The following is a 12,395-nucleotide window of genomic DNA, read 5'->3' as shown; positions in this document are numbered from 1 at the left end:
TGTTTAGTTGAATGCTTGTGCTTACTATATAGCATACCAGCTTACTTGATGCTGCTATTATAGTCGAGTTAGCCGAAAGTAAATTCGGCAATATGAATCTTATAGTTGTTTTATGTATTAAGCAATTAAAGTTTATGTTATGCTATTTCAGAACAATCACTCGAGATTCCATTTCAAGTGATTGATCTATGTACTTATACAACTATATTTACTTAACTGTTTTGATGGATAAAATTTATGTTACTTGGCTCGTAAATTATATATGTTTTGAAGTTAGTACAAAATGAAGATAATGAGGCAAGCAGCTGAAGAATTTTCTACGAAGACCGTGATATATTGTAGTTGTCAAATGTATAGTAATAAGCTGTTAAGGGATTGTATTTTCAATTATGGCTTGTAATTATATATATATATAGAGAGAGAGAGTGTATGTTCAAAATATTCATAGGAGTTCTGGAAAAGCTATCGTGGGACAATATAATTCCGAATCAGTAGCTGCAGACTAAGATAAGAATTTTAACTTTGTTCTTCGGTAAAACTTCTATCTTTTCTTGAAATATCCATTTCTGGAATCATTTATCCTATTGTGCAAAGATTTAAAGAAACCTTGTTTATTTTTGACTTATGTTGATTCTTCAAACACCAGAAATTGTGGCATGTGAATAACTTTGTGATCCAACCAATCCTGAACAAGCCCCTAATCCTCAACAAGCCTACCCCTTAAGATAAACAAGCATTCCCCTAAAGATGACAAAGCTGACCTCTAAAAATGAACAAACCTGTCCATGAAGCTAAAAACACCTGACAACCCTGCCCCTTCTAAAATAATGCTTGCCCCTACGTGACATATATATATATAGACATATATATATATATATATATATATATATATATATATATATATATATATATATATATATCACTATGATGTGCACAAAATATGATTTTAATCGCAAGTGCACGATCCCGTTTTAATAATATAAGATTCGTTCCAAGGACTAAATTTATTTTCGCGAAAACTTAATTTCTAACTTAATCAAATTAGACCACTTGATTTGGAGATATTTTGTTAATCTGAATTAATAATAAAAAAAAACTTTAATTTAAAGTTAAACTAATTAATCGATTAACAAAGCTAATATAGAAATGAAGAAAAAACAAATATATAAAGGTTCAAAACCAAAGTAACAAAATCAGAAAGGAAAAGAAAAAAAACGATTAATAAAAACAAACAACTGGCGTAATTAATTCATAACATAAGGGAGCACGGAAATGGTCACTGGTCTGGCCGTGTAAAACAAAACGACGGAGGGAAGGTGCGTGAACAACTGAACATATAAAAGAAATCGAAATTTAAAAAAAAAAAGAAAAACAAAAGAAAAATAATAATAAAGTGAATACTCTACACACGCGCGTATAATACAATCAAACAGATTATCAACGCGTGAACAGTCACAAAAATCAGTCTATTAAATCCCCACCAGAATTCATGAAGGTGACCGGAATAGCTTAAATCTCGCCGGAAAATTAGTTTTATCGGAAAATCTAGCTATTCCAACTATGACAAATAAAACCCCACTAACCTCTAAACCAAATTTAACACTAAATTCTACACTAAATAGCCCCTAAACTACCCATTTTTGACTCAAACAAGACTCAAATTAAACCATATCAACTCCAAACTACACCAAATTTCAAATCTAGCCTAAACATAATATTTCTAACATAAACCCACTAACCTCAATTCAAAATCACAAACTAAAATTTACACCCAAAAGCCCCAAAATCAAGAACAAGGAGAAGACCAAATCTTACCAAACTAACTCCAAATCACACAAAACTTTAAAACTAGCTTATCTACCAAGTTTCTAACAAAACCCCATCAAACAACCAACCAAAATATCAACTAAGTTATTGAACCCACTAATAATATTGAGAATTAAAAGGGGCTCAAGCTAAATACTAAAAATGTAAGCTCAAAACACAAAATAAAGGCTCTTCAACCCACAAGTGGTTGGCATAAATGCCACTTTATCCACTTGTTGAAAAGAAGGTTGGTCATGGCCATAAATTTCAACAAGGTAAAGATGTAGGAGATGAAGAAACTAAACTTGAAATTATATTAAACAAGAAGGTGTTTACAATATTTGAGAGTTTACAAGTTGAAAGAGAAAGCTATTCTAGATTAGAAAATGATGAAGGAGGCTACTAACAACTAGGTAAAAACTAGGGTAAACTAAGTTAGGCTAGGTTGAGAGAATAGGATGTTTATATAGGCCAAGATTAGGGTTTTAGGGGTAGAAGAGTCTTTGTGTCTTGATTTTCTTTTCTTTTTTTTTTTCTTCTTTTTCTTTTCTTTTTCTTCCTCTTTTTCCCTTCTTGCACCTTTTGTTCCTTTTTCTCTTGAATTCTCAATTTCTCTAAAAATTCTTGAAAACAAAACAATTAACTAATAAAAATACGAAAACAATCAATAAATAGGTAGTTAAAATGTGCAAAATAGTGGACCTATCACACTACCTAAGTAAACAGCTATATATAGGTCTTCTATCTCATAGTTCAAGTAAATTTATTATAACTGATAAGCATATTTTATATAAATTTTTTATAACTGAGAAATTGAATAATTGTCAATAATGAAATTTAATATGGTTTAAGTTTATATTGTTCTAAATTAAACAAATTGAATCCCATCCAATAATCCTAATATAAAAAAAACTTAATTATCATAGTTTAGACAGGTTTATAATTTTTTTTAATTATTATTTTTAAGATATCCGATTGAAACCCGAATCCGATCCGAAACTTTTTCTATATTTGCATAGTTGATTCTGTGGTGTTTGTGTAATTGTGTTAGAATCTTTAAGAAGTAAAGATTTGAGATTAATTGTGTCTATATTTTTATGTATTCTGTAGTGTGTGTGTAATTGTGTGCTGTTTTTTGATGTTGTCTCTCTATTACCGACCAAGCTTTCAAGGGTAATGTTTGTGTTTTTTGTGTGTGTTTGTGTGCGGGTATAGATGTAAAGATCGCATTTTCTTTAAAGACAATTAGTCTATGTAGTTGTTGCTTCAATTGCATTGTTGTTGCTGTGTAGTTGGAGACTGCGTGGTTATGAGACCTGAGGATAATGAGCCACCCTATATTGCTCGTGTCTTAAGCCGGATTCATAATCAGATCAGAATAGCATACTACTACAGGCCCAAGGACACGGTTCACAAGAGGAGACTGTTTTTTGGGAAAAAGGAGTTGTTTGAGAGTAATAACCTGGATGTTCAAAGTGCTGAAACCGTTATAGGAAAGTGCATTGTGCACTCGTTCGATGACTACACCAAGCTTGATCCTGTCCATGATGAGGATTACTTCTCTCCTTTTAAGTATGACTATACCAATAAAACATACACTCCTCATCCTGTTCAATTGTGAGCATTGTGTCACTCTTCCTGCTGGTTAATGTATGTTTTAAAATCGTAAGACATGGTTCACAGCTCTCTTTCATATTCTAATTGAAGGTACTGCAAATGCGAGCTTCCTTATAATCCAGATGAATGGATGCTACATTGTGATAAGTGCAAAGACCGGTATGAATATCAGTATTTTGTATTGCATGTTAATTTTCTCATTTGTCTCTATATGCCTTGCCCTTTTTTCTAATGGTTGAAGATCAAAAACTTTAGGGGCATGCAGGTGAGTATAGAACTCATTCCATGATTTTAAATAATTAATAAAATAAAAAAATATCAACATGTAGACTTACCATATCTTATTGAATATAGTAACTGGGATTATTTTGGTGTGCTTGTTGTCAGATTCTTTACATGCTCCTTGTAGGTACCATCCCGCTTGTGTGAAGATGACAACTGTCCAAGCAGAGAAGCTAAAGAACTATTTGTGTGATGATTGTGTTCCTGAATAAAGGAGGAAGAACTCTCCTGGCCAGGTCAGACTACTCTTCGCCATTTTCACCTCTTGTTATATCTTTTATGTGCCTCTGTTTCTTGTCTTATTTGTGTGATGTAGTCTTGTTAGGCCGAATTAACTCACTATATAAATCAATATAGTGAACACAATCAATAAAAATTACTCAAATAAGAGAGTTAACAAAGTAAACTCTTATTCACAAAACTCAGTAGGTTACAAAAACTCTCTTAGTGATTTATATTGTATCACTAAGAGCTGCTGGGTTACAAGAATACTCTTCTCGATTTTCTAACTCTTATAGAGTAAACCCTAATCTGTGTTTATATACACAATTACATGATATCTACTGATTGATTTATAATTATCTGCTTCCTAAAATAATCTAATCAATAGCTATCCTTCTGCTGTCCTGATCTGCACAATCTCCCTTGATCTTTATCTTCCTTATTTAGCCAGATCTACTCCTGAAAATCAGCCGCCTGCAAACTCTGATCATCGATAAACTCTGATCCAGCTGGCAGTTGTTAAACTCTGATTTCAGTTAAACTCTGATATTTGCTTCTGCACACTAAACAAGTTAGATACCTATGACATCATCAAATATGTAACAATCTCCCCCAACTTGTACATTAGACAGAATGAACAAGTTATATATATGTACTGATGATGTCAAAAACTATCAAGGACAAATGCATTAGTTTACAAAATTAATTACAACTTACAGAACCAGCAGAACTATCTATCAAATCAACCTATATCCATAGCTTTCTCTGACAAACTGGTTGATCAGATTTTCTTCTTTCAGCTTCAAGGTCTATATCATCTGGGCTTTAACATTTCTGAGTTCTTCAGTTTCATCCCCAGTCTGATAAATAGCTGCTCTCAAGGCATTCACCTTGCTTCTTTGCATTGCCTCTCCAAGCTGAATTACCCTTGGTCTGTCTGCATCATTATTGTAACCCAAGATTCTCGTGTTTGCAATAGTCTCCATTACAGAGCTATTCTTTTCCATACAAATTTCAGAATCATCATCTTGAGCTATCTTTGGAATGTATTCTTCATCAGACTTTACTCCATAAAATCTTCTCTTTTCATTGATAGTCCTTTTCATCAGATCAGACCACCTCTGAGTAGCTTCATTCTTGATCTCCAGCATATAATGGAAGTGTTCAAGCTCCCTCAGAGATTTCAGCAACAGATCAGCTTCTGAGACTCTGTAAACTCTACCAGACTCCAGAAATATAGCAATTTTCTCTTTGTCCCCTGCGCCATCATGAGTATCCATGAGGATCTGCACTGATTCAACTTTATCTAAGTCCTTCTGAGTAACAGCCTCTCCCACCTTTTCAGTCAGAGGATAAGGATCTCTAAAAGTGGTTGCTGAACTTGTTTGAATTTTCTCCTTTCTGTGACCCAGACCAGTTGTATCATAAGCTTCCTTTCCTCTGGTTCCATGAGTCCTGATCCTGGTGAGCATTGGACTTTCCTTGTACAGACTTGTACCAAGGCTTCCAAAGAGACTCTTTTTCTTCTGATCTTGAGTCTTCTCAGAGTTTATCTTCAGCCAAGAGGCTTTAGCATCTCCAATCTTATCTTCTGTTACTGGAGCTTTAACTTGAGCATTGTCAGAGGTTAAAGTCTTATCAGATACTGACTTGTCATCACCCTTTCTTCTTCTGGTCTATCCAGCTTCTTCTTCTTCTGTTTGATCAGAGACATGAGTGATTATGTTTGCATTTCTGCTTAGTTCTTTCATCCTCTGAGAAGGATTCTCTGATGCTATCTTGATCATTGATTTCTTCATCACAGGAGGAACTGGAGGAACTCCATCAACAGGTTTCTTCCCTTTGTCTTTTGAATCAGTCTCAGTTTGAGTTTGAGACCTGGTTCTTGGTCTGTTGATGTCAGTGTAGTTCACCTCACTAATTACTATCCCCTTTTGCTTTGGATTCTTCTGTTTCTGTGAGGGATCAGTAATCTATTTTTGCTCATCAGACTTTGTCTTGCTGATCTTCTTCTTCTCAGCAGCTAGTCATTCTTCTTCAAGTCTGATGGCTTCTATATCCACTCCTGGATTTTTTTGTTCAAATATTTTCCTTGCTACTGCTTCATCAATGGCTTGTAAAGAAGGAGATTTGTAGAATAGGGTGGTTTCTCTGCCTCTGAACTTCAGAGTTTGGCAGAATTTCTGAGACTCAGGGTCTCCAGCTTCAATCAGCTTATCAGCTCCAGAAATCAGATCTTTTTTCTTCTTTTCAACCTCAGAGTTCACAAGAGCTATCTCTTTAGATATAACATTAGAATCTCTGACTGCTTCACTTATGCTCTGGACTTGAGACATAACAGTCATCTCCATAGACTTGTGCTTTTGTTTAGATTCTCTGGGTCTCTCAGAGTTTGCACCCTTATTACTCCTGTCTCTGACCTGTACCAACTTCTTGATGGATTTTTCTTCATTATCAGCTTCCTTATTTCCCTCTTCATCATCATCATCTGACTTTTTCTTCATTAATAGCTGGTCATCTTTGCATTTGTCTTTAAGCACTTTCTCCCCCGTTTTGACATTATCAGAGGTAAGAGCTAGAACCAGCTGAGCTACATAAGAGCTCAAATCAGCCAGAGTATGCTGCATTGAAGTTTTAGTGGCCTCAATAGAAGTAAGTCTGTCTTCAATAGAAGGAGGTGTAGCTCTGCACATCCTTTGAAAGTAAGTTACATTACAGACACTTCTTCTTGCAGGCACAGAAGATGGAAGTGGAGAGCTTGGAACTTGAGATGGAGTTTTAAGAGGAGAAGATTCTCTGACTGGTGGCAGTGCTTGAATTGGAGAATCAGCCCTTACTGGTGTAGTATCTCTGACTGGTTCAGAGATTGAGAGGTGAAGACCTGAAGTCTGTTGAGGAATAGATGTTGCCTCTTGTTAACGGAGGAATTTGGTAGTTAACAAAATTCGAGGTTCGTGGCCGGAATCAAGATCTATGACGGTGGCTGAGTGGTGGTGATGAAATTTTAGGGGTGGTTGAGATTAGGGTTTCGAGTTGCCTCCAGATGCTCCCAACTCGTGTCCCCCCAATTTGCCTATGTACCCCTATATTTATGGGGGATCAAGCCACTACGTAGTTCTTTTCTCCTAAGAAACCTAATAGGATTAGGTTTCCCCTTCTACTGTCTTCCTCCTGAAAGGGGCCCAATACGATGAGGCCTAGACTTGGGCCTTGTAGACTCTCGAGCACCCAAGACTTACCCCAAATGCAAGGACGCTTCTCTACTCCCCGACAGGGACAACCCGCCAGACTACAGAGATAGAGCCTTCCAGGGTGTATCTTCGAGAAGGTTCCACAAGCTCCCCGACAAGGACAACTCGCCAGACTACAGAGCAAGGCCTCCTCTAATCTTCATTCTCTATCTCCCAAGGAAGGCAACTCCTCAGACTACAAGGTAGAGTCTTCGACAAATTAACAGTAGGATCTATACACACCCAAGGGCGCCCCCCTGGGTAAAATATATCCCCTTCTGCCCTTCAAATGACGATCTTTCTCTGTAAGCTTCAACTTGGCGCGCCCTATCTTCTTGAAGTGGTCTCTTCTGACTGACATGGCTAGCTTGGGCTTGGTCCACTCTTGAGCCCATCATAGTCTTCTTTTATAGGCCGGGTCTTCATGGTGATTTTTGCGTATAACAACTACCCCCCAGATCTTGGTGGCATTGAAGATGTCGACGAGATCTTGATGTCCTTCATCCCCTGAGATGTCCTACCCTGTTTGTTCTTTGTTGATGCAGTTGTTGATGTTCTTTAACTAGGCGTGCCATATGTTGAAGAAATTTCCTCTGAAGCCGATGTTGAAGAAGTTGTTTGAAGATGACGACGATTCTGCCTAACGGAGGTGAAGGCAGTGTTTGCTTGATAGAGACTGAAAGGCATATGTTCAGCCTATTTGTATTTAAAGAGGTACAACTCAACTCAGATAAGAAAGCTCAGTAAATAGCAAGTCAACGGAATCCGTACGAAGAACGTCAAATGATTTATGGGAATTATATGTCAGATAAATTCCAGGATGCTGCTACACACCACTGAAAGAAGTTCATTAATATGTTCAAGCCTCAGTGCACAAATAATCTTTTGTGGCACGTCCAGGAGTTCAGAAGATATAAAGTTTCTATACTTTATTTTATCAGAAGATTCCATTTAATGAAGAAGTACTTACAAGACGAAGACTCGACGAACAAATCAATTTCTTAATGTTTATTTGACAAAGAATATTTGATTTAACTAGATACAGATGAATCAGACAATACATCTGTGTATCAGTTATTCAAATTAAATATTTGAAGTCAAGCAGATTTGATGGTTCGTTCGTTCGACAGATCAAGACGAAGTTATTAATGTTTAAAGAAGACGGGAAGCTGTTCTACTGAAGAATAGGTGATTAAATATTTAATAGATTATTATTTCACTTCACAAATAATTATATTAATTATGTAATTTATTTATTAAATTAATTCACTCATGAATTAATTTAATTTATGAAGTTATATGATTAATTTAATTAAGTGGATAATTTTCTATTTAATATATATTTTAATTTACATCCTTAAATCATCAAAACAAACTCAGTAAGACAATCCAAGATTGTCTTACCGAATCTGTTTCTAGGATGAATGGAGCATCAGCCAAGACAATCTGTCTTTGTCTTACCGAAGAATTCTAGAAGTCTGCCAGACAAATTGTCTGACCGAGTGTTCTCTGCCAAGACAACAGAGGATTGTCCTACCGAGAATTTGTAATTGTCTGCAAGACAATTTTCTGTGTCTTCCCAGACAATCTAAGATTGTCTGACCGAATGAAGAACAGCAAGACAATCTTGATTGTCTGACCGAGGCAATGCTTACTAGACAATTCTCAATTGTCTGACCGAATGGAAATTGTCTGACCGAGTGTTAAATTGTCTTACTAGCCTTAAAATTGTCTTTCTGCTGTGTCTTGTGCTTGCAAGGCAATCTAAAATTGTCTTGCCCTTGCCACTTTGTCTTTGCTACTTACAATTGTCTTGTCTTTCAATTGTCTTACAAGTACAAATGCTTTGCCTATAAATATGGCATTGCATCCTTCATTTCAAGTGTTCATTCACTTTGTAATCAAAGCATTTATAAAGCTTTCAAGTTGTTCGTAACTTGCTTGATCGTTATATCCACAGTTTTCTGTGCTTTGATCACCCGGTTGTTTTAATCACTGAATCTAGAATATACCCTGTCGAATTTATTCTACGAACTTTAGTGGACATTAAAACTGAACCATTTTAATTATATAACGACTTCAAACATTGTTATATTAATTAATTATAATCTGATTAACAAATCATATTCAATCAGATTCACTTCCGCGACGATTTGGTACTGATTGTATTCAACCCCCCCCTTCTACAATCATATCTGGACCTAACAATTGGCATCAGAGCGGTTGATACCATTTTTCCGTATCAGATCCTATACACACTCTGTAACGTCCAAATATTTTTTATTCGAATTAATTTTATTCCAAAAATTAATTTTAATTTAAAATATTTTTCTTTCAAAAATCCAAATCTCATCCAAACACTATTCATTTCAAATCCTTAAACATGAGTACACAAAAGATCAGTAGCATCAAAATCCCACCGTTCAGCAAGGAACACTTTGGCCTATGGAAGAGGCACATGTTCCTATTCCTCCGTACTGCGAACAGAAAATACATCGGGATTTTAGACAAAGGTGTTACTACTCCGATGAATGTCATATTAGCACACGAAGAGGATGGTGTGTTAATACCTCATCAGATCATTCCGAAAGAACTTTCTGAGTACACAGATGAAGAGAGTGAACAGATGAATTTAGATGATGCTCTTCAACTAATTTTGGTTGAATCTCTAGATCCAGTGATGTACAATGCTGTTGTAAATTGTAAGAACGCCAAGCAAATCTGGGATACGTTAGAGATTATCAATGAAGGCTCAGAGGAAGTTAGGGAAAACAAGAAAGAGATACTGATGGCTCAGTATGAACAGTTTGGTTCCCATCCCGGTGAAGGGATTTCAGAAGTATTTATCAGACTTAATAATTTGATAAATAATTTAAATCTGAATGGGAAATTCTACGACAAGAAAGAGGTCAACATGAAGTTTCTCTTAACCCTTCCTGAACATCTGGAACACAGAATCACTGCCATCAGGGAAAGCAGAGATCTGAATGAGATTTCTCTGGAAAGACTCAACGGAGTTTTGAAAACTTATGAACTGGAGCAAGTTCAGAGTAAACAGAGATATGGCTGGGGTAAAACACAGAACCATTCGAGAGCTCTAGTTGTTGAGTCACCTGTACTGGAAGAAAAGAAGAAGGATGTTGTTGTTCCTTCTAAGACTACTCAGGAATTTGTTGTACCTGAGATGGGTCAGACTGCTTCTACCAGTGGTGACGAAGAGTTCTATACAATGGAAGAGCTTGAACAATTAGAAGATCAATCTCTATCACTGTTTGCCAAGAAGTTTGGAAACATGAGATTCCGGAAGAACCCTTCCTATAAATACAAACCTACTGTTAGTAAGTTTCAGAAGGGAGGCTATTCATCTTCTACAAGCAAAGGAGGATACAAGACTGGGATGGTGGACAGAAGCAAGTTCAAATGCTTCAATTGTGGTGAACCTGGACACTTTGCAACTGAATGCAAACAGCCCAAGGTTCAAGGAAAAAGAAAAGATTCGTATGATGAGCTGAAGCAGAAGTATGATGCACTGGTTAGAAAGCATCATGGTACTTCTGGAAGTCAAAGTTTCAAAAGCAAATCTTATCTGGCAGAAGGCAAAAGCTGGGATGATACAGATAGTGATGAAGAGGAGCAGCTAGGGAATGTTGCTTTCATGGCTACTACTGGATCATCTTCACCTCCTCCTGCTGGAAGCTTTCAGGTAGATCCTACATGCCCTAAACTGTTTATGCAATTAGGACTTGAAAGAGATGATGCTATTAAAAGGATGAAAGCTGCTAATCTTAAAATTGATACTTTAGTCTTAGAAATTCATGCTTATAAAATGAATGAGATGAAAGTATTAAAACCTAAAATAGAACAATTGACTATGGACTTAGGATTACAATGTGCTAAAGTCAAAGTTCTAGAGAAAGGTGAGATTGCTTTAAGACTTCAGCTAGACGAAGAGAAAGTAAAATGTAAAGCCTTTAAGGATGCCTCCTTGATAGTCAAAGAACTTAATGATAAACAAGAGATCAATAGAACTGTTGGAATAGGCTTTGACTATAACAAATCTGTAGGTAAGGCTAGTAACATTACTCCTTTTAAGAAGAGTGCTGAAGAGAGAGGGATTCCTTTTGTTTTGAAAGATTCCCCTCAACCTTTGTTTAAGGCCTCAGAAGCTGAACCTCTGTTAGAAACTCCTGTTGTCATTAAATATGAACTCAAACAGGAAGACCTTAAAATGAAAGAGAGTAATGAGAAGAAAGATGAGATCTTGACATCACTGAAACCAATCAAAGTGAAAGGCAATGTTAGGTTGCCTAAAGCTGGTTTAGGTGTCAACTCTGAAAGAACCAAATTCAACAAGCCTAATAGTTTTGTGAACAGTAAGAACAGAGATAACAGATGTCATTCTACTGAGAACTTTAAAACTGTTAACAAAGTTAGAGTAGAATCTGTTGACGTTCCTACTGTGATGACTGATATTCCTGTTGCTCCTACATTTGATTCATATCATAAATTCTGTGGTGTTGATAACTGTATGCTCTGTGCTTTCAATACTATGTCTGCTTATTTTAATAATTTGCATGCTAAAAATGAAAACACGACACCAAGACAACACACAAACCACAAGCATGCTAGATCAAAGACTGCTAGTCCTCCTCGAGTTAGGAAGGAAACTTATGTTCCAAAGCCTAAAACCAAGGTCTATAAGGCTTTTGTTAAGGAAGTAAGTTCAGTCAAAAGTGAGCCAAATATCAGCCCAAGAGGCTCTGTTGTATTACCTAATAGAAATCAGTTCTTTAAGACTGCAGGACCCAATCAAGTGTGGGTCCCAAAGACTGTCTAATCAAGTTGTCTTTTGCAGGGTGCCAGTGGAGTTGTTCGTGTTACCTGGGTGCTTGACAGTGGAGCGTCAATGCACATGACTGGCAATAAATCCCTGCTAGAGGACATAAGAGAAGGAGCTGGCCCTACAGTCAGTTTTGCTGATAATAGCAAAGGTCGTACTGTGGGATATGGCAAGTACAAAATTGGAAGGATCATCATAGAAGATATTGCAATAGTTGAAGGACTTCAACATAATCTCCTGAGTGTCAGTCAATTCTGTGACAAAGGTTATTATGTTCATTTTGAAAAGGAGATATGTATCATTAAACATATCAAGGATAAGCGTCCTTCACTATGTGGCATAAGGAAAGGCAATATATTCGTAGCTGATTTGTCTTCAGGACCAGGAAACGAAGTTCA

General features: G+C 36.4%; 1 protein-coding gene across 1 annotated transcript; it reads left to right on the top strand.

Moving 5' to 3' along the window:
• The first annotated feature begins 3,115 nt into the window (after window positions 1-3,115).
• On the top strand, window positions 3,116-3,917 carry LOC108203997 (chromatin remodeling protein EBS-like). The gene is made up of 4 exons (XM_017373237.1): window positions 3,116-3,423; window positions 3,514-3,582; window positions 3,665-3,688; window positions 3,833-3,917. The coding sequence occupies exons 1-4, from the start codon at window positions 3,116-3,118 to the stop codon at window positions 3,915-3,917; spliced, it is 486 nt and encodes a 161-aa protein (XP_017228726.1).
• Window positions 3,918-12,395: the final 8,478 nt, after the last annotated feature.

This window comes from Daucus carota, chromosome 4 (assembly GCF_001625215.2).
Source record: "Daucus carota subsp. sativus chromosome 4, DH1 v3.0, whole genome shotgun sequence".
In the NCBI taxonomy this organism is placed as follows: domain Eukaryota; kingdom Viridiplantae; phylum Streptophyta; class Magnoliopsida; order Apiales; family Apiaceae; genus Daucus; species Daucus carota.
The sequence above is the reverse complement of the archived record's forward strand: the minus strand, read 5'-3'. Positions and strand labels throughout refer to the sequence as shown.